Source organism: Brassica oleracea, chromosome C3 (genome assembly GCF_000695525.1).
Source record: "Brassica oleracea var. oleracea cultivar TO1000 chromosome C3, BOL, whole genome shotgun sequence".
Taxonomy (NCBI): domain Eukaryota; kingdom Viridiplantae; phylum Streptophyta; class Magnoliopsida; order Brassicales; family Brassicaceae; genus Brassica; species Brassica oleracea.
The window spans coordinates 24,114,861-24,141,880 of NC_027750.1; the positions used below are offsets into that span (position 1 = coordinate 24,114,861).

Consider the following 27,020-nt stretch of genomic DNA (forward strand, 5'->3'; position numbering starts at 1 on the left):
TATTTTAAATAATAATCACAATATTTTGATAAATTTTAATTGTAAATATAAATATTTATTGCTATTTTGTTGTATTATTTTAAAGTAATGTATTAATTAAGTTTTGAAAAATAAAAAAACTACAGCAAAACCAAAAACCAAAATCAAAATCTAAAAATCAAAAACTAAAAGCTGAAAACCAAAAACTAAAATCTAAAAACCAAAACTAAAATCTAAAAACCAAAAACTAAAACTAGAAACTATTGAAACAATCATCACCTAAATGTAGATCTTATATAGTAGGTGTTTTCTAAAATTAATAATTTCTGCAACAAAAAAAAAGTAATGATTGTCGTGAGCAAAAACCAAAAAAATATGGATTCTAGCTTTTAAGCACAAAACAATAAAACAAAGAAAAACTAGTTTCCCTAAAAATTAGGGAATCTACTTTGCTAAAATCATGATTGGATAAAAAACAGTTTTCAAAAAATCAAAAACCAAAAACCAAAAACTACTTTGAAAACTACAAACAATCAACCTCTTAATAATTAATAAATAATATTTTCATAAAGATAAATAATCATACAATTTTTGGTACGTTAGCTATAATTTAAACAATAATGTGATATAATTTATTTGTGTTTCATATCTGTAAAATAAATTTATATATTTTATAAATAATATTAATTAATTTTAAAATTTAGTTATTAATTTCTATATATAAAATAATTGAATAATTTTAATAATTACTAGTCACATTAAAAATAGCTAAAATTACAATATGTTGTATTAGTCATGAAAAAAAAAATTAGCCATTCAATTTTAAGAAAATATAAATAACTTATATGAGAACATTTATAATTAATTTCAAAATTTTAGGTATTTTTTTATAATTTATAATATTCATATATGAAAAACAATTGCTATTTAAGTTTTTAAAATTAAAAATAATTTATATAACAAAAAATTCTAAGTAGTTTTAAACTTTTAAATATTTTTTTTTTGCAATTTATATAAATTTTATGATAAATATTTTATTATAATAATTTTTTTTATAAAACTATAATAATTAAAATATGTTATTGTATTTTATTTTAAAATAATTATCACAATATTTTGATAATTTAAATTGTAAATCTAAATATTTATTTCTATTTTGTTGTATTATTTTAAAGTAATGTATTAATTAATTTTTGGAAAATAAAAAAATACAGCAAAACCGAAAACCAAAATCAAAATCTAAAAACCAAAAACTAAAACCAAAAGCTGAAAACCAAAATCTAAAAACTAAAAACTAAAATCTAAAAACCAAAAACCAAAAACCAAAAACTAAAACTAAAAACTGCTGAACAATCATCACCATAAAAAAAAAAATTGTGTGGATAGTGGTGATCACGAGTCACGACATGTATGATGTATGTGCCTTTCCTTGGAGCTCAAGCTTGGATTAGATCTATTGATTATTCTCTCGTTGATTAGTGAAGACCTTGGATGATAGGTGTATGAGTTCTCTTGTCGTATGAGCTCATAATTTCCACTCTGTTTTGGCAGATACACTAACTAGTAGTCTAGTACTACTTATGCTAAAAGTATGACCATAGGCATGCTACTACCAAAGCAAGTTCATTTTCTCTGACAAGAAAATTTATTATTCTATAAAAGCATTTGAGTATTATTTATGTGAAACATTTACTTATGAATTGAAAATGTTGTTACATTACGTAAAAATCTGATTGGCTAACCTAACATTCGGCAAGAGTTTATTGGTTGGTTACCATTTGTCTTCTAATTTTTGCATGGCCTTTAAATTTTTTATTTTATAAATTACTTCACTTTAATTTTCTTCGATTCATATTACTCCAGTGATTATAAAAAAAAATTCATTTACTCATAGTAAATAAATAAAACATGAATCATCTAATAGCAATTTTGTTAACTGTTACTTTGTATGTACGTATATATGTGTATGAATTCTCTCAAAAAATATCACATCAATCTTATTTTATACAGCAAATTAATCAAACATAGATCGTATCGTCTCATCAGAAAACAACGAAGCCCATGCACTAGACGAAAAACTATCCCACGAACGTGTTGCGTGATCAACACGTGGCCTAAATTAAACAGAAAATTTGGAGTATCCATGATTTAGATTTACACATTTCGATCAATATGTACGTTGAGATCTTACATCTTACCGATTCGGTCATTATATTTGATTATATTAGAGTGAGCATACAAAACAATTCGCGCACACAAAAAAAAAAAAAACAGATTAAATAATCACAAACTGGTTCAAGAGTCCACGACGATTCAAATCTTTCTGAGTGCGCTCATGGCTTCTTCTTCAAAGGGTTCGTGGTCGTTGTCTTCGCTGCCACCGGAGATAACACAAGAAATCTTTTACAAGACTCCGACGGATGCTCTCGTCCGATCAAAACCGACGTGCAAGAAGTGGTACGTACGCTCTCATAACCGACGAAACATTCATCTACGAACACTTGCGTCGCTCTCAAGAACGATTCATAAGAATCTTTGATGGTGTGGTACAAATCATGGATCCAGTACTGACCAGAGAACGCTCAGCTTCGCCAATCCAAAACGAGTTTCAACATCTTCCATATGAGATTGATACTATGGTTCACTGCGATGGACTCATGCTGTGCAAGTGTGCCGATCACTTGAGATTAGCCAACCTAGCTCTTTTTGGAATCCCGCCACAAGGAAATTCAGATGGGTCGAGCCCGTGGGTGTTATCACGAGTAGTGACTACTACGGGATTGGATACAGCAACAGCAAGAAGAAGGCTCGTGACGACGGTTACAAGATCGTGCGGTTTACTTGTGGCCTTGAGGGTAATTACGAGATCAATGTAGTACCACAGGTTGAGATTTACGAGTTCAAGACGAATTCTTGGAGAACTACTGGTGTAAAGGTTGATGCCGATGTGAAGATTACGAGGAAATGTGTGGCTGTGATGGGTAACATGTATTGGATTGCTTATAAAGAAGAAGAAGAAGAAGAAGAAGAGTTCATTCGGTGTTTCGATTTCTCGGATGAAACATTCAAGTACGTATGTCCAATTTAATTTTATCAAAGAAGGCATTATCAATATTCCAGTTAATGGCGAACCCCTGGTTCCCTGATGGCAACAGTGCTTCCGCCTTGTCTCCGCTGCTTCTCACCACTGGTGATAACCGCATCCTCATCCCGCCAGACCCTCCCGACCCTGACCCTGATAATCCCCTCTCCCTGACTCGTTTCCCTCCTCTAAACTCCCCTGGCTCTAAAACTCCCAAAACTTCTCGACGTCAGTCGAGGCAAACCTTGAGTTCTGATCCTTCTCGCTTGAACTCCACCTCAACTACTCTAACTTTTGGTTTGATTCAACCAATTCATCAAACTATGGTCTCTCCCTCAATAGATTCCAGATCTGAAAGCTATGTTCACCATACCCTAGAAAACTTTAGAGTCCTCCCTCCTAAGTCTTCCTCTCCAATCTTATCCAATAAAGCCTCAAACTTCTCCTCTACCCCAACTCTCATCGCTTCTCCACCTGCTACTATTGAAATTCCACCAAAACCTTCCCCTTCCGCCCCTCTTCCTACAAACCATGTTTTCCTTAACCTAAACCCTTCCTCTTCAGGCTCGGTCCCAAAGAATTTAAACACTGATGCTCCTCAGAAGGCTGCTCCTCCTCTGGTTGAAAGACTCCATAAGTCTGAAGATAAAACTCTTCGAAGGCTTGCACCTGTGACGATTTCGGATACAGGTCGACCTAGGGTACTTATTCCCGACAGTGTGTTCCAGAAGGGAGCTGAATTACACAAAGACTTTATAATCTGCTACTTTAATGGTAGGTCTCCACCATTTACTCATATTCAAAATGTCTTAAACCATCTATGGAGCAAAGGAGTCCGAGTTGAAATCCACACGAACCCACTGTCCCGTTCGATGTTGGTAAGGATACCTTCTGACTATCTGAGGCAGAAAATTCTGGAAAAGCGAGTTTGGTATGTGGGGGATTCCATGTTTCAAGCAGTACAATGGACCTCTTCAGCATCCTCTCAATCCTCTCCTCCGCTGGAAACAATACAGATTTGGGCTCATTTGACAGACATCCCCCTTGATCTTCGTCATCAGCAAGGATTGAGTCTTGTAGCAGGCCTGGTGGGAGAACCTAAAGAGACTGATGACTTCACACTTAACTTGGTCAGTCTAACGCTCTCCCATGTCAAAGTGGCCGTTGATCTTACCAAGCCTCTTCCAAGTGTGGTGGAGTTCACTAGAGAATCTGGAGAGGTCGTTGAAGTTTTGGTATCCTACCCATGGGTCCCTCCTACTTGTACACATTGCAAGGAGCTTGGCCACATCATGCGAAATTGTCTCCAGCTTCCTCCTCCCAACAAGCAAGCGCCTCCTCAACGGACTGGTAAAGCGCATGTTGATGGTGGAGCTAATATTCCTGCTGCTGGGAAAAATCAACCAGACACCAGTAAGAACACGCCTGTAAGATCAAAGCAATCTGGCGGTAAAAGTCTTCGTACTGAGAAGGCCTCCTCTGAAAATCCACAAACTCTTGCAACTCAATCTGCAGCTCATACTAAGCCGTCCACCTCCACTAGCCCTCCCCTTCATCCCTCTTTACCCATAACTCCCCTAGAAAAATTCATTGTCCTTTCCACAAAACCTCCTTCACCTAAACCTATGCCCTCTGGCCTTAACCTTCCCTCTCCAACCTCGTCTCTTTTGCCTTCTCAGCTCCTCACCCTCCCTTTTAAACTTGTTTCCCCGCCAAGCCCCTCAGACCACCCAAAAAAAAGACCTCGCCAGACCTCTCCTTCTTCCACCCAACAATTCTCTTCCTTCACTGCCCAATTAAAATTTTTCTCCTCTTCTCCTGCCCTCCCTGCACTTGATCCACCTGTTGCTAAACCTTTTGAAACCTTACTTCTTGCTCAAACTCCTTTTCTGTTTTGACTTCAATTGGCTCTCTTCCTTCGGGAGAGACCATAGACTAATTCCATGAATACTAAAATCTTTTTTTGGAATGTCCGCAGATTGAATGACCCGGACAAGCACGTCCCTTTTTGTCAATGGCTTGCGAGTCACCAGCTTTCTTTTGGTACTATTTTGGAGTCACACATCAAGAATCATAATCTCAGCCGCCTAATGAATAAACTTTGCAGAGGCTGGCACTACACTTCCAATCACTCCTCTGATGAAGATGGTCGGATCATCATCATCTGGAAAGACACTGTCTCGGTTCGTATCCTGCATCAATCAAGCCAAGCAGTCACTTGTGAGGTCAAGATCCAAGGTAATGCACCATTTGTGTACACTGCAATATATGCATCTAATGAGCGATCAGAAAGAACAGACCTATGGGCAGAGCTGTTAAACACTTACCAGACTCACTCTCTCGACTCAGTTCCATGGATGTTGGGAGGTGATTTTAACCAGATAGTTCATCCTACGGAGCACTCTCATGCAGATGTAAACTTTCTCTCTGCCAGCATGGTTGAACTGAAGGACTGCCTCCACCATATGAGTATGTATGATCTGCGCTATCAGGGCTCCTTCTTCACCTGGTCTAATAAGCAACCTGATTTCCCTATTGCAAAAAAGCTTGACCGGTTACTTATCAACAGCCAAATCCTAAACTTCTTTCCTAACTGTCAATCCTTCTTCCTCCCTGGCCTTTTCTCTGATCATTGCCCTTGCTTACTTGACCTTGCCTATAAAACCCCCACTCATGGTACCCGTCCCTTTAAATTCTATAATTACCTAGCCAAACACCCTAGTTTTCACCAAGTGGTTTATGAGGCATGGACACAAGCCGGAAGCACTGCCTGGAACCTCACAGTTCTATGCTGGAAACAAAAGCAAATAAAGAGTGCCTTAAAACCACTAAACAGAGACAACTTTTCACAAATACAGATTAGAGTGAGTGAGGCTAACCGTTTGCTACAACATGTGCAGGTGCAGGCTATGCAAACTCCTACTTCTCAGCTATTTGAAATGGAGAAACAAGCGGTAGAGAGATGGAATTTCCTGAGGATGATAGAGGAGTGCTACTTTAAGCAACGATCCCACATTAATTGGCTGAAAGAAGGTGACCTGAACACAACTTACTTCTATCGGGTGGTGCAATCACGCATGAGCTTCAACACTATTCGTTCCTTTATCCTCCCCTCAGGTGTCATCCTAACGGATCCACTTGACATGAGTACGCATGCGATTCAACACTTTACAACAATTCTGGGTCCTCAACCCCCTCCTCGAGTCTCCATTGTGTCTACCACCGTCTGGTTTAGCTCCTTGACTTCTTACTGCTGTTCTTCAAGTGATGCTCTCCTCATGACATCTATACCAACAGCTGAAGAAATTACCTCTGTTCTACATAAACTCAATGTTAACAAAGCTCCAGGTCCGGATGGGCTTACCTCAGGTTTTTATAAATCCTCTTGGCATGTTTTGGGAGACGAGGTGGTTAACTCTATCAGGCACTTCTTCTTCTCCTCTTTTATGCCAACTGCCACAAACTCTACCATCCTGTCCCTGGTCCCAAAGCATACGGGTGCGTCTAGCATCACTGACTACCGGCCCATCTCCTGTCTGAACACGCTCTACAAGGTTGTTTCCAGGTTGCTTGTGAAGAGACTCAAGCCCATTCTACCATCACTCATAGCTCCAAATCAAACTGCTTTTGTCAAAGGACGGTTGTTAGTTGAGAATACATCTCTAGCAGGGGAGCTAGTCAATGGCTATCACAAGGCTACTGGAACCAAAAGAATCACAATAAAAGTGGACATAGCAAAAGCTTTTGATACCTTATCTTGGGACTTTCTCTTCTCCTGCCTTGAGGGTTTAAATATGCCGTCACTCTTCATCTCCTAGATTCGAGCTTGCATCTGTACAACCAGTTTCACAGTGGGTTACAATGGATGCATTAATGGCTATTTCAAAGGAACTCGCGGTTTACGAAAAGGAGATCCATTGTCTCCCTACCTGTTTGTCATTGCCTTAAACAACCTGTCCTTCATGCTCAAACAGGCTGCTCAGGAAAGGAGGTTCAACTATCACCTTAACTGCTCATCCTCTAAAATGACACATTTGTGTTTTGCAGATGACCTCTTAATCTTCGTTGATGGAACTATAGACTCTGTCCAAGCTGTTCTTCAAGTGCTCCATGAGTTTGAAAGGTGTTCCGGGTTGGTCGTTAGTGTCCACAAAACTTCGTTCTTCGCATCAGGAATGTCACCTGCAGAAACAGACCTAATTCAGTTCACTACGGGTATGCCAATGGGAATGTTACAGGTACGTTACCTAGGAGTTCCACTCTGTACAAAGAAGCTCACTCTGCTCAATTGTGAGGGACTGCTTCAGCAAATTAAATCAAAGTTCTCCTCTTGGAGCTCAAGATCTTTGTCATTTGCTGGTCGACTCCTATTGATCAAAACTGTAATTGCTGGCATAACAACGTTTTGGTGCTCCACTTTCATCCTCCCACAAGCATGTGTCAAGCGGATAAACTCATTATGTGGAATATTTCTGTGGAAAGGTAACATTGAGGGGCATCATTCGGCTAGAGTGTCTTGGGATGCTGTAACGAAACCGAAGTGTGAAGGAGGGCTAGGAATAAAAGACTTATCTCTCTGGAATAAGACGTGCTGTCTGAAGCTAATCTGGCTCCTGTTCTTCCAAGCAGGTTCTGTGTGGGTTGCGTGGTTTCGCGAGGAAGTGTTGCAAGGAGACCTCAGCAACTTATGGATGACAACTCCAAACCGTCGGTTCTCCTGGCAAGTAAACAAACTCCTAAAGCTTAGTCCTCTCATTTATAGTTGGATTCGGTTGCTTGTCTCAAATGATCTTACCTGCCGTTTTTGGACTGACAACTGGTCTATCTTCGGAAACCTGAAACAGTTTCTTCAACTCAGTGAAAACTCCCTTATAGGAAAACCGGAAATGGCATCTCTGGGATCCCTATTTGTTACTGGCTCATGGCAGCTCCCACCGGCTCGTTCCGAATCTCAGGTGCAGCTCCATGCCTATCTCACTACGATCCTGTTGAATGAAGAACATGATTATTATGAATGGGAAATTGATGGCAAGAGTACAGAGAGATACTCTATTGGAACGATTTATGACAACCTTCGATCACGAGGACTCTCAGTCGATTGGTTTCAATCTGTTTGGAACAAAGGAGGTATTCCAAAACACAGTTTTCTCACTTGGCTCTTTGTGTTGAATCGGTGTCCTACAAGGGATAGGATTATAAGCTGGGGGATCCAATCTTCTCCACTCTGCCTTATGTGCAGCAACGCTTCTGAAACTCGGAGCCACCTATTCTTTGAGTGTGCCTTCTCTTGGGGATTGTGGGGATCCTTGGCGCCTCGTTGTGGTTTAAACCCAGAACGTTCCTAGAGCAGAGTAATGTCCCAGCTTCAAGGACTGAATCGACGCTCTCCAATTGGTATCTTGACCCTACTTTGTTGGCAAAGCTGTGACTCCATAGGAACAACTTCCGCTCCGTCGATGCTTTAACTCGACTCATCGACCGACAGATAAGAAACAAAATCCTCGTTTTCAGAGACAATAATCCAATTGTTTCCTCCACTTTGATGCAGCAATGGTTAGCCTAATCAACCTCATTTGGCTTATCTTCGTGCATGCTCTGATCACGATTTCCCCCGACCATCTCCGTCTCTTCGTTACTTCCAAATCTCCAATTGATCTAAGCTTATGGGCCTTAGGTGGGTTACTAATGATTCTTGATTTGCTTAATTCTGTAATGGGCTGGTGGGCTAAGAACAAACTGAAGCATTTTGGGCTTGTATCTTTTTTGTTTCTCCTGCATTTTAATACGAAAAATATGTTCCAAAAAAAAACATTCAAGGATGTATGCTTCTGTCCAACCTCTTATGTTAATAGTCATTTATCATGCTTCAATGGAGATAGCTTGTCTTTGCTACAACAAGGGAAATCATCAAGAAACATTGAGGCGTGGGTTTCAAGCAAGTTGGGTGATGGTGATGTCTCGTTTAGCAAATATTTCAGTTTGTCGGGTCCTGGTCTTCCGGCGTTACGGGTCCATGCAGATGCGGCTCGTCCTGTATACTGTTTTGTGAAGCCTAAGAGTGTCATCGTATGGTTCGTGGGAGTTGAAGGAAAAGGTGATAAAGGTTCGTAATTGCCTTACACTTTAGGAGATTGATGAGGATGGGGTGAGAAATGAAAAGGTGACAGAACGTGACGACGTGCGTGACTATTCTCGCGCCTTCGTTTGTGGCTACGTGTATGTTCCAAGTCTAGTCCCTCTTCCATGAATAAGAGATTAAGGTTTTGTTTCGTGTTCTAATTAAGCTTTAGTTTCTGGTCTTTGTTTGTTGATCTTGTGCACTGTAAAGATGTTACTAATATTGGTTTTGGTTTTGCACTGTATTATAATTAAACTGATACTGTTGTAGTCTTAAATACTATAAACTTTTTTGTGCACCTTCTTTATTTGTTTGATAATATTTAAAAATTAACCTATATATGTATCGTTATTCGTAGCTTATAAAATAATCTGTACTCTTAATAGGTTGATAACGAAGTTGTCGTATGATTTCACAAGATAAGCACAATTTATGTTTATCATTAACAGAAAAATGGGTGAAGATGATGATTCGTGTGGACCAAGTCTTTAGCTTGCCTTATTGGCAAAGTATCCTTCTGCAATGAAACGTATATGTCACTCTTTTTGTGTTTGTTTCACATTCCATATTCTATCATTAACTTTCTGCTTTCTGGATATAATAAGATACCTAAAACTAGAGATATATATATATATATACACAATGCACCTAGTATAAAAAGGGAAATTCAATTCATTTTTGTAACAATTTTATTTTTATTTTTTTAAATTCTTTGATAATGCGTTGGATCGTAAAAAAACAACTATAGGTTAAAACGACAGTGATTCCTAAACAAAACGACAAAAGTACGCAGTGTTTTCTAGGGCTTATTGCAAAAGGAAAATGAAAAATTGTGAAAAATGGAATTGAAAATCAAAATCGGAATCGCAAATCCGAAATAGCCGTCGAAAAAGAAACAAATTTCTTGCAATTGAAGTAACCTTTCCTCTTAAAATCAAAACCCAGGTTTGGGGGAAAAGAGAGATTTTGTTTTAAGAAGAAACCCTAGGGTCTTTTTTTGCATTCAATGGGTCGCGAATCAGTGTCTGCTATGTCTTCTCCGCCGACGACGACGGCGACGGCGACGGCGCTTGCTCCTGGGTTTCGATTTCACCCGACTGACGACGAGCTAGTGAGCTATTACTTGAAGCGGAAGGTTCTGGGTAAGCCTGTACGGTTCGATGCGATTGGGGATGTGGATATCTACAAGCATGAGCCTTGGGATTTAGCAGGTTCGATGGGTTTCTCTCTAAGTGTCTCTTCTGTTTTGTGTATTGTGTGATTTAGGGTTTTATCTGTGAGACATTGGAGTTTGCTGATTCTGATTTGGGATTTTTTAGTGGTCTGGGCTTCTTCGAGTTCGCGTCTTCTTACTTAGTTCAGGAGAAAGGTTTAGTTTTTTTTGTCTGTGAGAATTTTGGTGCTGGTTCTCTGTTAGTACCTTTTTTACTATGTTTAGGATGTAACACTTTGACAAGCTTAGTTTTCTTTTCTTGCCATCTTGCGCTACATGTTTGTTTGCTTGTGTTTCAGGGAATGAAGTTTGTTGTTCTGTATTACCTTTGAGTTTTAGCTTTATTAAGTCCGGCTTCATTTTTTTTGTCTTCTGGTGTGATGTATTGCCGATTCCTTGTGCTGATGCTTCCACACTAGTTTGCTTGTGTATCAGAGCATGAAGGTTGCTGCTGCGTGTGTTGGGTATCTCAAAGTTTAGTGGTTATTTTGTCTGGCATTGAACTTCTCTTCTAGTGCGTTGTGTGTGTTTCCATAAGAAGCATCTGACAAGCTGACTCAAGAGATTGTGTTTCAAGTGAAAAGTCTAGTTTTTTCTTCAGATTCCTAGTTTCTCGCCATCTTGTGCTTTAGTTTTGTTTGCTTGTATTTTAGGGAATGATGTTTGTTGTATTGAGTGTGTTTATCTCAACTTTTGAGTTTAGTGTTAATAAGTCAAGTTTTATTTTTTTTCTGTCTTCTGGTGTGATGTGTATCAGATTCCGTATTTCTAGCGAACTTGTGCTTCCACATTAATTTGCTTGTGTTTCAGGACATGAAGTTTGTTGTTGCGCGTCTTGGTATCTCAAGTATAGTATTATAATGTCTGGCTTGATTTTATCTTCTGGTGTGTTGTGTGTGTGTTTTCGTGGTTAAAGACAAGGTACCTTTTGCTATGTTTAGGCTGTAACACTGTGAAAAGTCTAGTTTTTCTTCTTGATTCCTTAAGACATTCTTGCCAACTTGTGCTTCCACATTAACTTGCGTGTGTTTCAGGGAATGAAGTTTGTTGTCCTGTTTATCTGAAGTTTTGAGTTTGGTGTGTTATTAAGACCGCCTTCTTTTTTCTTTGTCTTCTGTTGCGTTGTATTTCCGATTCCTTGTGCTTGTGCTCACTAGTTTGCTTGTGTTTCATGAAGTTTGTTGTCGCGTGTTTAATATCTCAAGTTTAAGGGTTATTATGTCTGGCTTTAATGTCTCTTCTGGTATGTTGTGTGTATGTTCCAGTGTTTTCGCGGTTGAAGACAAGGGACCAGGAATGGTACTTCTACTGCGCGTTAGACAAGAAGTACGGCAACGGCGCTAGGATGAACCGAGCAACCAACAAAGGCTACTGGAAAGCCACAGGAAAAGACAGAGAAATCCGCAGTGACGTTCAGATCCTCGGTATGAAAAAGACTCTCGTTTTCCACAGCGGGCGTGCTCCGGATGGGCTCCGGACCAATTGGGTCATGCACGAGTATCGCCTTGTGGACTATGAAACCGAAAACAATGGAAACCCGGTGGTATGCACATTTTTAAAAAAGATTTAACTTTCGAATAAGCTTTTATCTGATACTGTCTACTGTCTAAGGGACCCTATCTCATCTCAATTCTTTGTTTGAATGCAGCAAGATGCATATGTGTTATGCAGAATATTCCACAAGAATAACATTGGGCCACCATGTGGGAACAGATACGCGCCGTTCATGGAAGAGGAATGGGACGGTGATGGAGCAGCTCTGATTCCAGGAGTAAACGTTAGTGTCAGGGTAGAGCCATTGCCAGTAGCCAATGGAAACATTCAGATGGACCAGGTTTGTATACTTCCTCCATAACCCATAACCTGCTTAAGTTTCATTTCATTATTTGTTATATGCAAAAGCTCTGTGTTGGAAGTGAATCACCTTCTCTTAATTTTCAAGATATTATGTTTCTTATTTGCAAAAACTAATCAATAACCTCATTTTATTGTGGTAATCCAGTCAGAAAGCAAGGGCCTCATTAACATCAACGAGCCACCAAGAGAGGCTACTCCAATGGATATCGAAGTTAATCATCAAGAGACTGCCCTCAAGCCGCATGAGAATAACAATGATGAAGATGAGAAAGCACTCAAACGTGAGAATGCAGATAAGGATGAGGGTCCTCCTGCTTTGTGCGTTCTCAACAAAGAAGCTCCGTTACCTCTCATCCAATACAAACGCAGACGCCAAAACGAGTCTAGCAACAACAACTCAAGCAGGACCGCAGAGGATTACTGCTCGTCCACAACAACAACCGTCGACAACACACCAACCTTAGTCTCATCGTCTACTGCTGCTGCTGCCACCAACAGCGCCATCTCTGCATTGCTCGAGTTCTCTCTCATGGGCATCTCCAAGAAGAAAGAAAACCTTCTACGTCCTCACAAGGAAGCTACATTTGAGGAGAAGCTTAATGATCTCCAGAAGGAGATTAAGCAGATGTCTGATGAGAGAAAAAGTTTCAAGCTTGAGATGATGGGTGCAGAGGCTATGATCAGTATTCTCCAGTCGAGGATCGATGCATTGCGCCAGGAGAACGATGAGCTGAAGAACAACAACAGCGCCAATGGACACTAATTTTCTTCTTCTTTGCCGTTTTTTAGCTGTTTAATTTCCCTAATATTAGGAGTTATCTATGTAGCTTCTTCAGATGGATTGAGAACTTTGCTAGGTGTTTATTTTTCTGATGATGTTTCTACATCTTTTGAGAGCGTTCTAAGGTTACTCCATTGTAATATACTATTATCTAGTCTTTTAAGTCGAGAACTCTCTTTAATTTGTCTCAAGGAATGTTCAATCTCTCCATGGTATGGAACTTGATTGGGTTTATATTTAGTGGGTCTGCTTTGAGTTTATAATCGTACACATTTTGAATTATCATATGGTCTTCGTTGGGTAATATACCACAACGAAACGACGGCGTTTTATTCATTTTACTACATAATACGACAAAACTTGCTCAGTAAGATTTGATCGCTGGGGGGTTTTATTACTGGACACACTTTAAAACAGAGAAAAAAAAGCAAAATTGGAATCGCAATCCGAAGAAGACAACTTGTTGTCTAGCCTTCTGGGAAACGCAAAAAGAGAAAGAAAAATTAATTTCTTGCAATCGAAGGTACCTTTAATCTTCGCCTTGTCTCTTTGGTTTCTTCTCCTTCAAATCGAAAACCCACTTGCCAACTTCCTTTGGCTGTTCGTCTTCTGAAGTCTGGAGAAAGAGAAGAAACCCTAGTAACAAAGTTTTGGTCTTTTGCTTTAATGGATCGCGGTTCTGTGGCTGTTGAGTCCTCGCCGTCATCAGCGACTGCGCCGAGTACTGCCGTGGCGGCGACGGCGCTTGCTCCCGGGTTCCGATTTCATCCGACTGATGATGAACTCGTGAGCTATTACTTGAAGCGAAAGGTTCTGGGTAGACCCGTGCGGTTCGATGCGATTGGGGATGTCGATATCTACAAGTACGAGCCTTGGGACTTAGCAGGTTCGATTGGCTTCCTCTGTTTCTCTCTCTGTCTCTTCGTTTCTTTGAGACCTTTGTATTTGTTGATTCTGATTTGAGTGGCCTTGGCTTCTTGGGTAACTCAATTCTTGGGAAAAAAGAGAGTTCAGCTTTGATTCATTTTCTTTGGAATTTCGATGCAGATTTATCATTTGCTATGTTTAGGCTGTAACACTGTGAAAACAAAATTTCATCTTGTCGACTTTTAATTGGAAAAAATCTATACTTTTTTTTTGGTTGCTATTTTGTGCTTGAGTTTTGTTTGCTTGTGTTGCAGGGAATGAACTTTGTTGTTGTTGTTTTGTGTTTGGTTACTTGAAGTTTTGAGTTTCATGTTATTAAATCCGGTTTCATTCTTTGTCTTTGTGTGTGTATCGGATTCCTTAAGTAGTTTTTTTGCTACCTTGTACTTCCTTCCACATTAGTTTACTTGTGTTTCAGGACATGAAGTTTGTTGTTCTCTGTTTGGTTATCTCAACTTTTGAGTTTAGTATTACTTTGTCCGGTTTCAAATTTTCGCCTTCCTTAAGGAGTTCTTGCTAACTTGTGCTTGCTTCCACATTAGTTTTACTTGTATTCCAGGGAATGAAGTTTAGTGTTTTGTTTTTGGTTATATGAAGTTTTAGTGTTACTAAGTCCGGTTTTTTTTTTTTTTTTTTTTTTTTTTTTTTGCGTTTTGTATTTCCATACCTTAAGGATTTCTTGCTGACTTGCGGCTTCTACATTAGTTTGCTTGTCTTGGTATCTCAAGCTTATGCTGGTCTGATTTGCTCTTCTTCTGTGATGTGTATGTTTCAGTGTTTGGTTAATTTGAAGTTTTGAGTTTGAGTGTTATGAAGTCCGGTTTCATTTAGTGCCTTGTGTATTTCCGATTCCTTATAGATTTCTTGCTAACTTGTGCTTCCAGATTAGTTTGCTTGTGTTGCAGGGAATGAAGTTTGTTGTTTCTGTGTTTTGGTTACTTGAAGTGTTGAGTTTATTGTTATTTAGTCTAGTCTTATTGTCCGGTTTCATGTTTTGCCTTGTGTAATTCCTCATTAGTTTGCGTTGTGTTTCAGGACATGAAGTTTTTTGAAGTATCTCAAGCTTACTCCGGTCTAATTTTCTCTTCTTCTACGTTGTATGTATGTTCCAGTGTTTTCGAGGTTGAAGACAAGGGACCAAGAATGGTACTTCTACTGCGCGTTAGACAAGAAGTACGGCAACGGCGCTAGAATGAACCGATCCACCAACATAGGCTACTGGAAAGCCACCGGAAAAGACAGAGAAATCCGGCGCGACGATCAGATCCTCGGTATGAAGAAGACGCTCGTCTTCCACAGCGGGCGTGCCCCGGACGGGCTCCGGACCAACTGGGTCATGCACGAGTATCGCCTTGTGGACTATGAAACCGAAAGCAACGGAAACTTGGTGGTATATAGTTTTATATCCGATGCTGTTCCAAAAGAATCTTTAAGTTGTTAACTTCGTTTTCTCATCTTAAGTCTTTGTTTTGGGGTGTGCATGCAGCAAGATGCTTATGTGTTGGTCAAAGTGTTCCACAAGAAGAACATCGGGCCACCAAGTGCGAACAGATATGCGCCGTTCATTGAAGAGGAGTGGGCTGATGATGGAGTAGTTAGAGTCAGGGCAGAGCCGTTACCTTTAGCCAATGGAAACAACCAGATGGACCAGGTTTGTACTTCCTTCACTACCAAGAAGCTGCTTAGTTTCATATTTAGTACTCTCTCCATTCTTAAATATAAGATGTATAGGTAAAAAATGCATATTAGTAAAGTTACTTTTTGTTGCTCCAAAAAAAAAAAGTTTGATTAAAACTATAAAAAACTAGTCAATCAATTACAAAATAGACTAAAAAATACGATTGGATATATAGTTTTTGATCAAATTAAAAAATTTACCTAGAAATATGAGCATCTTACATATTGAAATATCAAAAAAATCTTTTAAACATTCTGTATTTTGGAAGGGAGGGCATATAATTTATATGCAAAAACTATTGTTGAAACCATCTTTTAAATGGTTCCTTTGGGCTGGGTGAGTTTATTTTAACTTGACTAGTCTATTTATGAACATCTCTTACTACTTGAATGATACTAAGTTCAAGTGTTAAAAAATTATCTGATGAATCATCTCCCTTGATTTGCAAAATATTAAATTTCTTTATATGTAAAAACTTTTAGCTGAAGGGAAGCTTGTCTAAGTACTCTTTTCAGTTGATGGCTGAGATCGTAGAATCTGGACTACATGAGCCTGTAACCAACACTTTTAGATCTCTCTCGTTTGAACATATCATCCTTGTTTGAGAAGCACTTGCCACTTTGCATCATATGAAGTCATTTAATTTGATCGGTGAATGCTCTTATCAGAAGGACTACTTGTGTTATTTACTACTAGGCTTAATCTGTAAAGTTGACAAAAGCATTTGGTTTCAGATCTTTTGTGTGTGGACCTTCTTAAGTTCATATAACTTTGTGATTTTTCTGTACCAGTCAGAAAGCAAGGAGCTTATTAACATCAACGAGACACCAAGAGAGGTGACTCCAGTGGATATGGAAGTTAACCATCAGGAGAATGCTCTCAAGCCGCAGGAGAATAACAACAACAACAACCATTGTGATGAAGATGAGAAAGCACTCAAACGTGAGCACGCAGATAAGGTTGAGCGTCCTCCTCCTCCTCCGTTACCTCTCCTTCAATACAAACGCAGACGCCAAAACGAATCCAACAACAAAAACTCAAGCAGGACCACACAGGAGTCGTCCACAACAACAACCTTAATCTCATCCTCTGCCGCTGCTGCTGCCACCAGCACAGCCATCTCTGCATTGCTCGAGTTCTCCCTCATGGATATCTCCGAGAAGAAACCTCTTCACAAGGAAGGTTCTCATCCTACTCCGCTTCCATCTCATGAAGAGAAGCTTAACGATCTCTATAAGGAGATTCACGAGATGTCTGTTGAGAGAGAGACTTTCAAGCTTGAGATGATGAGTGCAGAGGCTATGATCAGTATTCTCCAGTCCAGGATCGATGCACTGCGCCAGGAGAACGATGAGCTTAAGAAGAACAGCGAGAAGGGACAAGCAACGCTCTAAAAAACATAACTCTAGGTTTCTTCTTCTTTGCATTTTAGCTTCTTACATTATGAGGTAGCTTCAGTAGACGGATTGTGAACCGTGTGAATGGCTGTTGTAAAATTAGGATATTATCCTTTTTTTTCGTTGGGGATGTTTAATGCATCTTGTAGAACATTTTCAGATTGGTCCATTCTCATATATGCCGCTGTCTTAAAAAACTTCAAATAACATTAAGCCTTTTCTGTCAATAGGCAAGAAAACTCAGTAGATAACTTGCATCAGGACGGAACTGTTAGAGTAGAAGGTCAGAGCGTATGGCCTGCAAATAATACTAGACAATCTGGTGGGTATAGGTCTGAATTTGTAAGCCTAAAACTTTCAGGCTTTCTTGGCTCTCTTATCAGCTTTGCTTCTGGCGCTATCACAAAAAAATCGTGTATGTGGTTGATGCTGGTGAATAGGAATGGGAAGATAATGAACGACTTGAGAGGAGACATGACAAGACTACAGCAAGGAATGAGAGGTATGCAGAGGACTTTAGAAACTTGTAATGGTTATGCAGTCTGAGCTGCAGCGTTTGGTTAGACAAGAGGTCTCTGCAGCTTTAAACCGATCATCCGGTGACCAAGGTTTTTTTATTTGTGCATACAGATTCACCATTTCATGATTAATATTAACTAATATTATGTTAAACATTAGTTAATTACATACTTATACATGGTTCATTAATCTTATATAGAAATATATATTTTCTTTCCCCTTAAAGATGTTTTTCTGAAGATCAAACAGTAATAATATCTTCAACGAAGTTGTTTGTTTAGCTTTGCCTTTTGACAGAAAAAAAAATCAGTTAAAAAGTTATATGCTACTTTTACTTCAAATAATCCAAGTGCAAACACACACTTGAGTTTTCCTATTGAATAACAGAAGGACTCAATCATGAAGAAGTAAAATAGTAGCTTAATTCAAAAGGTAATTTTCTTGTTGGTTGCGTAATCATGGCTCCTACAACGAACCATATTTTTACTCTATTTAATTTCCCATTCAATTTTATTGGTCTAATAAATAAGCACATTAATTCCATTTTTGTCACATGCATGGCCATATTCTCTTTATTTTATTTTGTTGGTATGGTGAGTAATCTTGCCAGCAAAATAATTTTAAATTGTTGCTTCTTCAAAGAAATTAATAAATTTAATTTTCTAAAGAGACACAACAGTCAACAGACGATAAAAAAAAACCTATTTTCTCTCTCTAATTTTTTTCTCTCCCATCTCTCTAAACTTTTTCGCTGTCAGTGTGTAAGCTCCGCTTCGGTGACTGCCAGTGTGTAAGCTCCGCTCTGGTGACTGCCATGTCTTTTTGCGGTCGCCGGAAGCACCCCTTTTCTTTCATGTTTCTCTACTTTTCCTTGTCGTCTTTGTTTGTATCGGCATAGGAAAAGCTCCTGGATCTCTCCCTGGTTTCAGATCTAGTGTCTCTGTAGTCGATCTGAGGTGGTCACGGCGGGAAAGGTGATGTTAGAGGACGGCATATGCCTTTCTCCGTGTTTTCCTCTAGTTTGGCTCTGGTGGCTCTGACCAGAAGTTTTCCTAGATTTTGGTGAGCTTTTCGGTTTGACGGCGCGTGTTTCTTCGGAGAGGCCTTCAGGTCTCAGGCTGGTTGCTTGCAACTTCTATTTCTTCTCTCCAGCTTGCATCCACCAATGGTCTTTGGTGGAAGCGCGTGGGGCTCCTTCTCGGTGGCGAGATCCTCTCCTGCTCGAAGGTGTTCCGGTGGCGGTGTGTGGTGATGTGATGGTCCTCGTTTTGTTTCATCGAGACTTTGTCGCGGTCCTCTCATCTCAAAGCTGGAGTTTTCCAGCGGTGTGGCGTTCACCGTCGTCGACCTTTTCTCCTGGTGCTTTCTCAGCGTTTCGTTAGCTGTATCGGAGCAGTGAGATTTTGTTGGTTTGAGGTAGGGTTTCAGTTGGTCGCTCAAACTTCTCTCTCTCTCGGTTGAGGCTGCTCCGGAGGTGGTGGGACTGTCTGTTCCGCTTGCTATATATGGGCTCTCGGTTCAACGGGTGTACACGGTCCTGGTTACGAGGCGAAGAGGCGGCAATCTCTGAGTGTCCAACCGAACGATGGCATCGTCGGATACTTCTACTGCCTTGTGCCGCTGGTGTATGTCAAGGTCAGGTGGGTTAGTGAATTTGTGCTCGTGATTCTTGGAGTGGTTTGTGTTTTGTTGGTGTTTCGGAAGCTGTAAGACTCGTAACATCAAGGTTTGAGGGCGCCTTTCTCTCGGTCTCGTGGCAACCGGCTCGTCCTTTGCAATCCTTTCCATATTCTCTGGTTCGAGCTCATCTCATTGGTCTCCTCCATTGCTCAATTTCTAGTTACGGTCTTAGTTAAAGTTGTTGTGTTTTGCATCGTTTGTTTAGTTTAATATCTGTAAATCTGCTACTAGTTATCTTTTGTAAAGTCCGTCAAAAATCAAAAGTTTAGTATAGTAAATACAACATTTTACTAAAAAAAACAGGCATATAACAATTCAAATTTTTATATTAAAAATGCTAAAATAAAGTGAAGATTAATAGCCCTTTATTAAAAAAACAAGTGAAAAAATTGTCAACCTAACTCATTTTTAATCATTCAAGTTAGGAGTGGGCGTTCGGGTACCCATTCGGGTTCGGTTCGGGTCTATTCGGGTTTCGGGGTCAAAGATTCCAGTCTCATTCGGATATTTCTAAATTTCAGTTCGGGTTCGGCTCAGATCTTTCCGGGTTCGGTTCGGGTTCGGATAACCCGTTTAAATTATTTTAAAAAATTTTAAATTCATTATATATTTTAAAATACTCAAATATATAAAGAAAATAATAAATTACATATAAATTTGAATAACACATGTCAAGATACCTAAACTTTAACATATAAATTGGTTTGGTTTGAATATTTGGATAGAGAATAAATAAATATTTTAAGTATTTTTGGTATTTTGAGTATACTTTAACTATTTAAGACATTTACGTTTGATTATTTGTATATATTTTTAAGTATTTTGGATAAGTTAAAAGTATCAAATATATTTTGGATATTTTTTAATATACATTAAATCTAAAAAGTAATTAATATATAGGTTTATAAATATATTTCGGATACATTCGGGTACCCGAAATATTTCGGTTCAGATCAGGTTCGATTTCGGTTCTTTAAATACTAAAATTTTAGACCTATTCGGATATTTAATCAATTTCGGTTCGGGTTCGGTACTACTTTTTCGGATCGAGTTCGGTTCGGTTTTTCGGATCCGGGTTTTTTGTCCAGTGACCATGCTTAGTTGTCATCGATCACTGTATTTTATTATTGTCAAATTTACACAACAATTGTAATTTTTATAACAATCAAGATTTTTACTATATATACTACATACGCATAATTTTCGGTCATAAAAAAAATCATCTGGATTCATTTAAATATTTTTTTTCTTTATATATAGTGTTTAGAGATCGTAGAGAATTAAGCGATCAGTATCAACTTCGAACTTTGAAATATTAAGAATATCTTCTATAGTATTATACAAAAATGAATTGCAGTATCCACAGATCCCAAATTTGCGTCCGTCACTCAACCGGCCCGTCAAAATGTCAGAAACAAGCATGGATTTTTGATAAAAACGAATTTGATACAAAATATAACTGCGCTAATTAACATGTGCATGCTTTTTTACATTACTTTTTTTTTTGTTTTTGAAACGTCGCCTTTTTACATTACTTCAAAATATATATATATATATATATATATTTTTATCAACATTACTTCAAAATAGATTTTTGCATTTATTAAGGCTTCATTATCTCTGCGTTGTTGCTTTCACAACTTTGGTCACGCAACTGATACATCTTCGACCAAATTAGAACCTAATACTTTTAAACGCTAATTGCATTTTTGGTAACATAATTAGCTGATATAACGAACAATAGCAATGACAATGACATTTTGCAGTTAAACCTGAATTATTTGTATCTTGTTCAACTGAACTAGTTTGTGGAAGCGCACCGTAAATATTAACCAAATAATAATACTAGCTAATCTATGTATGTAATATTGAAAAATATGACAAATGTGTATAATAGCTTACAAAAAAACTATCTTAATGAAAATAAAAAGAAATAGCATCCAAGGCTTCATAAAGAACTATAGCAGAGTATAAAATTTGTTTCAATTTTTTTTATCAAAACTTTTGGTTCATTGAATTTCCTTAGCTGGTTGCATAAATGCATTAATTTCATAGTTACACGAACATATAAGTCATGAAGCAATACTTCTTTGTTTCCTTGACGCTGGATGATAAAGAAGTCGATCTTGTCGCTTATATATGACATAAATATCCCAATTATTATTAGAAAACTTCGCAATTAAAAAAAACTTGGCAATTGGAATTAAATTTTCATTTATTTCAGAATTTACAACATGGACCCCTCGATACAAAATTAATACGACCTTCCTTGAACATGATTTGTTCTTGAACATCATTTGTTCTTGAATACAAAATTAGTTACTTGAACATCTATCCTTGATTTCTTTCATTCAAAAAAACGAAATTAATATGCGGTCGCAGAAAATTATCCATCCATTTTATATAAACATATTAAACTTTAAACTTTATACTTGACTATAAAGTTCACAATATTTCCAGTAAAACTGTAAAAAAGGTAAATCTTGAACTAAAAGCTCATCTTCGCGGACAATGAGGATAACGTCTCCGCCTTTTCGCCGTGGTCGACGTGTCACTATAAACGGATGTGAAGAAACGGTCAATCTCTTCCCGGTTCGTGATAATCTCACAAGTCGACACTAAGAGCTTCCTCTTACACGATCTGATCATCATAGCCGCCGTAGCCGACGGTTTTGATGGCGGTGGACGAGGTTTTCTTGGCGGGGAAGGTGGAGAATCAAGAACGGATGGAATCTTGTGTTCTTCAGATGTGGGTGTGCTGCAGCTAATGCCATCTTCGTTTTCTTCATCGCCATCGTTTATGTTTCTAGAGGTTTTGGATGGGATTTTAATGGTTGTTGGGATATTGACTTTGGACAGATCTTGTAACAAATCAAGATCCATATCTATAGATGTGTGTGTGTTCTTGTTTGCTGTGAAAGTTTATTTTTGTGGAAAACTTGTTGGAGAAGAGAGGTTGAGAGAGGTTTGTTATATGTGTTTTATGTCTTTACATACACGTATACACAACACACATGAAGTTAGAATGTCGCATAGTCGTGTTTGTTTGTATGTACAACTAATCGCATGTGGTTTACCATTTTGATAGGGTTTACATAATTTTATTATGTAACTGATTTTTTTTCTTAAAGAGTTAAATTATTGAGAGATGAATATGTGGAGAGAAACTATCTCTAAAAATATCTCAAACGAGAACCCATCTCTTTCTCATCTGGTTTTTTATTAGAACATTTCTTGTGCCGTGGCTGCTGAATCTTTGGGCCGTGGGCAGTAAGTTCCGAAGCCATAAAACATAAAATTTGGTTACATACATATGTCTTGTGCCTATTACAACCAATAGACATGGGCATGTGTTCAGATTTAAACACCAGTCCATGCATGGTGCATCATTATATTTTGTGTAAACAATTGGTTGCAACCAGTTCTTGTATTACTAAATTAAATGTCAAATGTGAGAGGTTGTATAAGACAATGTGATCTATATACAGGATGGACCAAGACGTTTTACATGCCGATTTTAATAATGTTTAAATATACGCCCTTACCATGCCATATAACCAATTATTATAGGCTGTAACATGGGTTTACTAGAATCAGTAGAATGCTAGTTGCAAAAGCTGTGTATATAAGTCAAAAAATATATATTTGGATATATCGAGTGCATGTGGTGATGATATAGAGTAGATCTGTGGAAGTGAGTCGGTAGGAACATCCAAATAAAAAAAAGTACAAAACCGGAAAGATCTATATTATCTTTTTTTTGATGAATTATTAAATTTATTAATCATCAGCTAAAGGAATATTTATGTACAACTTTATTTTGGAAGCATATAGACTATGGCTATGGCTAAGTATAAAACTATGTATGAGCTAAAAATCAGACTTGCATGAGCCCTCTCAGCCGAGGCTTCGTCGCATAACCAGTAGAAGTGATTCTGTTTCTAACTGTTTTGTCCACAATCCTAGCCAATTGACTCGGCAACTTTGGCTTCTTCAGATGCTTCCGATAGTTTCTCTCCCTCCAGATTATATATATTGCAGTTTGAAAAACCAGCCTTACCAACAGATACTCAAGTCGCCCATAGCTATGGGTAGTAAGAAGTTCAAGAGTGCTCTCCCAGTCAGGATCAGGTGGTCTCCCTAGCAGAGTGCCAACAACTTCAAGCCATAGAGTGTATGTGTAGGGGCACGCAAAAAACAAGTGATCTCTTGTCTCATTTGGCTCTCCACAAAAGAGACATCCTTGTGGTTGGCCCCAAGCTCCTGTGCGCTCGCCGGTGGAGAGCCTATTCCTTATCGCCAGCCAAGAAATAAACGCAAACCTCGGCACTCTCAATTGGAACCACACAACTTTACTCCACTCCTTGAGGAATTGGAACCACACAACTTCACTCCACTCCTTGAGACCACCATGAATCCGAATTCTTTGCCATGTCTCTGCTGTGAAAAATTGTCTGCAATACTCGGTTTCATTTTTCCTCCACATGACCACGTCAGGAGCGTGGTGATTAACTTCCATCTGATGATTCTCAATCATATTGATAATTTCGCGCATCTGTCTGTCCCGGCATCTCCGAAATCTCCAAACTCCATCAGCAGTCCTTACATCACTGATTAGTGCTGCTCGATCAATGCCCAGTTTTTGAGTATCGGTTTCCCCTGCAATCTCAATCAGTCTGCCTCGTGGGTGCCACAAGTCTGTCCAGAAGCGAGCTGACTGACCATTGTGAACTTCTATGGGCACAAACTCCTTTGCCAGATGCCGCAACTTGAGGAGCTTTCTCCATACCCATGATCCTAATCCAGTATCTCTTACGTCCCAAAACGATTCATTCCGTAAGATGTACTTTTTCATCCAATCAACCCACAACGAGTGCGATTCACTAAGCAACCTCCATATAAGCTTAAGAGAGAAAACCTTTGACACGTCAGCAATGCTTCTAATACCCAAACCACCTTCCTTGAACGGCTTGCAGACCTCTGTCCATGAGACCTTTGCTTTAGAAGAGTCGTTTGGAGAGCCACTCCACAGAAAAGCTGAGCATAAGCTGTCTATGTCCTCCATGCACGCTTTTGGCAAGCAGAAAGCGGAGCACCAAAAGTTGGTTGTGCTTGCAATAACCGACTTTATTAGCATAAGCCGCCCTGCAAAAGAGAGAGTTTTACTAGTCCAACTCTGAAACCGGGCTTTAATTTTTGAGAGCAGTGGTTCATAATCGTTCCTCGTCATGTTTTTGTTGTCAGAGGAAGCCCCAAGTACTTGATAGGAAGCTCAGATATAGTGAACCCCGCTGAGATTGCCCCATCTTGAAGTCGTTGCTTGTCAACCCCAGCAGCAAAGACTATTGACTTAGCGACGTTTATGCGGAGACCCGAGACGTTAACGTATTCCTCAAATACCTCCAAAACGCCTTCAAGGGAAGCTGGTGTACCATTAGTGAATACCATTATGTCATCCGCAAAACTTAGGTGTGTCAGCTTGAGGGATTCACAGAGCGGATGATAGCCAATACGCCTATTCAGCACCGCGGAGTTCAGTAGCTTCGAGAGGACGTTACTAACAATAACAAACAGGTAAGGGGAGAGTGAGCAACCTTGTCTGATACCCCTTGATCTGGAGAAGAAACTTTCAAGATCACCATTAACTGAGACCGAGAAAGCTGCTGTATCCACACACCGCATGATCCAAGTAACAAATAAAGCTAGATACCCCATAACCTGAAGTACAGTTTCAATGAAGGACCACTAGACAGTGTCAAAAGCCTTAGAGATGTCAAGCTTTACTGCTGAGCGCGATGAGATGCCTGGCTTGTGATAGTCCTTAACTAGCTCAGTTGCAAGAAGGACGTTTTCGAGGAGTAGACGGCCCTTTATAAACGCGCATTGGTTGAGCTCGATTGCAGAAGGAAGAGTAGCCTTGAGCCTCCGCGCTATGATTTTGGAGATGACTTTATATACTACGTTACAGCACGCAATAGGCTTGTAGTCTGTCATACGCTCCGCCTCTGTCGTCTTAGGGATCAGTGATAGCAAGGTCGCATTGGTGCTACGAGGCATTAAGCCAAACAAAAAGAAGGACTGAACGGCCACTATGACGTCCTTTCCCACCACTGGCCATGCTGCTTTGTAGAACTCAACTGGAAACCCATCCGGACCCGGGGCCTTATTTGTCGGCATGGAGAACAGAATCTTCTTAATCTCTTCGCCTTGCACTGGCCTTGCAGCTCCTTGAGGGCATCTGTAATCAATCAAACCCTCCAAATACTCACTGGTTACATCTACCAGATTGCTCGTCTGATCATTCAGAAAGGTGTCAAAATGTGAAACTGCTTCCGCCTTGATATCATTTAAATCAGTGAGGATCCTACCATCCGTAGCTATAATTCTTCTTATGGCATTTTTCGAATTCCTCGCTTTACAGACATTGTGGTAGAAGCAATTGTTTCTGTCTCCTAGCCCCATCCATTGTATCCTTGATTTCTGGAAATAAAATTGTTCTTCGATTCCAGATATATGGTGCCAATGCTCCCAAGCTGTTGATACGTCCTCAAAAGCCTCTTGCGATGGAGAATCTGTAGCTTCAGCTTGTTTCCGACATAACTCATCATAAGCGTTTTTAACTCTTGTAGGGATATCCCCAAATTGATCTCTATTCATCTGACGAAGAGCACTTTTCAGACTCTTCAATTTGCTGTGGAATCTCTTGAGCGCGGTTCTTGAGTGGTACAGTGGCTCCTGGGAGTTCCAGATATTAGCAACAACCTCTAAGAAATGAGGGTGGGTTGTTACGTGGTTAAAGAACTTGAACGGTTTTCGATTCGTTGGCTCTAGGGGTTGGAGTTGAGTCCAGAATCGCAGGTGATCTGAGACACCTCCAGCTTCAAAAGTGGCAAATGAAACCGGAAAAGAGGAGAGCCACTGCCCATTCACTAACACTCGGTCCAGTTTTTTGCTTATTAGAGTGTCTGGTTGACGGTTTGTCCAAGTGAAAAGAGATCCCACCTGTGCGAGATCATCCAGACCACATCTTCTGACTACATCCTGAAAATCTCTCATTGCATACGTCTCTCCACCCATGTTTGCTCCACGAGAATGCTCATTTGTGGTGAGAATCACGTTGAAATCACCCTGGACTATCCAAGGGTAACTTGTTCCCACCATTGACGACGCTACCATCTCCATCTCCCTCCATAGTATTTTCCGTTCAGTCGCATGATTTGAAGCGTAGACAAAAGACGCTAGCATTACCACACCCGTGCTTTTAATTCTGACCCAACAGGTAATCATTTGCGCACTTGACATGGCTGGAACTATCTCTACATCATTCGTCCAACACACCCATATCCTTCCCAAGGGGTGATAGTCGTAGTTGTGAAGACAATTCCAACCCGGGAAAGTAGCATCGAAAATTCCTTGAAAATTCTCCCTCTGAACTTTTGTTTCAAGGAGACTTGTAAGACCCGATCCCGGCCTACTAGGCCGCGGTCGATGCCTCACGTCGCTCAGTCCATACCAGGACCGAACCTCTAAAAATTTTTGCCCTTTAATTTAAACATCGCCTATAGGCGAGGGCTAACTCAGATCTTAGCTCAAGACTACCTTAGTCATTCCCTAGCTTAGATCATTTCAACTTATGCATAGCGGAATAGTATCTACTTAATTTATTGGTCTAAAACCAATCTAACACTTGTCTGGTCAGATCACCTCAACTACTGGTCAGTAAACGCAACTGCCAGCTAGCTCCAAGGTCAATCCTGAACCTAGACCAAGTCATACAATCAGAGGTTCC

At 39.4% G+C, this 27,020-nt stretch overlaps 4 protein-coding genes and 1 pseudogene across 5 annotated transcripts; 3 read left to right on the top strand and 2 right to left on the bottom strand.

Moving 5' to 3' along the window:
* The first annotated feature begins 2,314 nt into the window (after positions 1–2,314).
* On the top strand, positions 2,315–9,320 carry LOC106330189 (annotated as a pseudogene).
* A 671-nt stretch (positions 9,321–9,991) lies between these two features.
* LOC106329064 (NAC domain-containing protein 100-like) lies at positions 9,992–13,215 on the top strand. The gene is made up of 4 exons (XM_013767639.1): positions 9,992–10,390; positions 11,658–11,935; positions 12,041–12,226; positions 12,395–13,215. The coding sequence occupies exons 1-4, from the start codon at positions 10,186–10,188 to the stop codon at positions 13,010–13,012; spliced, it is 1,287 nt and encodes a 428-aa protein (XP_013623093.1). The 5' UTR covers positions 9,992–10,185; the 3' UTR covers positions 13,013–13,215.
* Positions 13,216–13,480: 265 nt separating this feature from the next.
* LOC106328589 (NAC domain-containing protein 53-like) lies at positions 13,481–17,249 on the top strand. 2 transcript variants are annotated; one of them, XM_013767065.1, is made up of 5 exons: positions 13,481–13,553; positions 13,646–13,916; positions 15,070–15,347; positions 15,444–15,608; positions 16,427–17,249. In XM_013767065.1, the coding sequence occupies exons 2-5, from the start codon at positions 13,697–13,699 to the stop codon at positions 17,027–17,029; spliced, it is 1,266 nt and encodes a 421-aa protein (XP_013622519.1). In that variant the 5' UTR covers positions 13,481–13,553; positions 13,646–13,696; the 3' UTR covers positions 17,030–17,249. The 2 variants fall into 2 exon arrangements, with proteins under 2 accessions (XP_013622519.1, XP_013622520.1); XM_013767066.1 differs by lacking the exon at positions 13,481–13,553 and having other exon boundaries at positions 13,810–13,916; positions 14,993–15,347.
* A 4,358-nt stretch (positions 17,250–21,607) lies between these two features.
* Positions 21,608–22,238, bottom strand: LOC106332246 (cyclin-dependent protein kinase inhibitor SMR1-like). Its single transcript, XM_013770723.1, has one exon. It carries the CDS (start codon positions 22,112–22,114, stop codon positions 21,728–21,730), a length of 387 nt encoding a protein of 128 aa, XP_013626177.1. The 5' UTR covers positions 22,115–22,238; the 3' UTR covers positions 21,608–21,727.
* An 870-nt stretch (positions 22,239–23,108) lies between these two features.
* Positions 23,109–24,296, bottom strand: LOC106330190. Its single transcript, XM_013768714.1, has one exon. It carries the CDS (start codon positions 24,294–24,296, stop codon positions 23,109–23,111), a length of 1,188 nt encoding a protein of 395 aa, XP_013624168.1.
* Between the last annotated feature and the right edge of the window lie 2,724 nt (positions 24,297–27,020).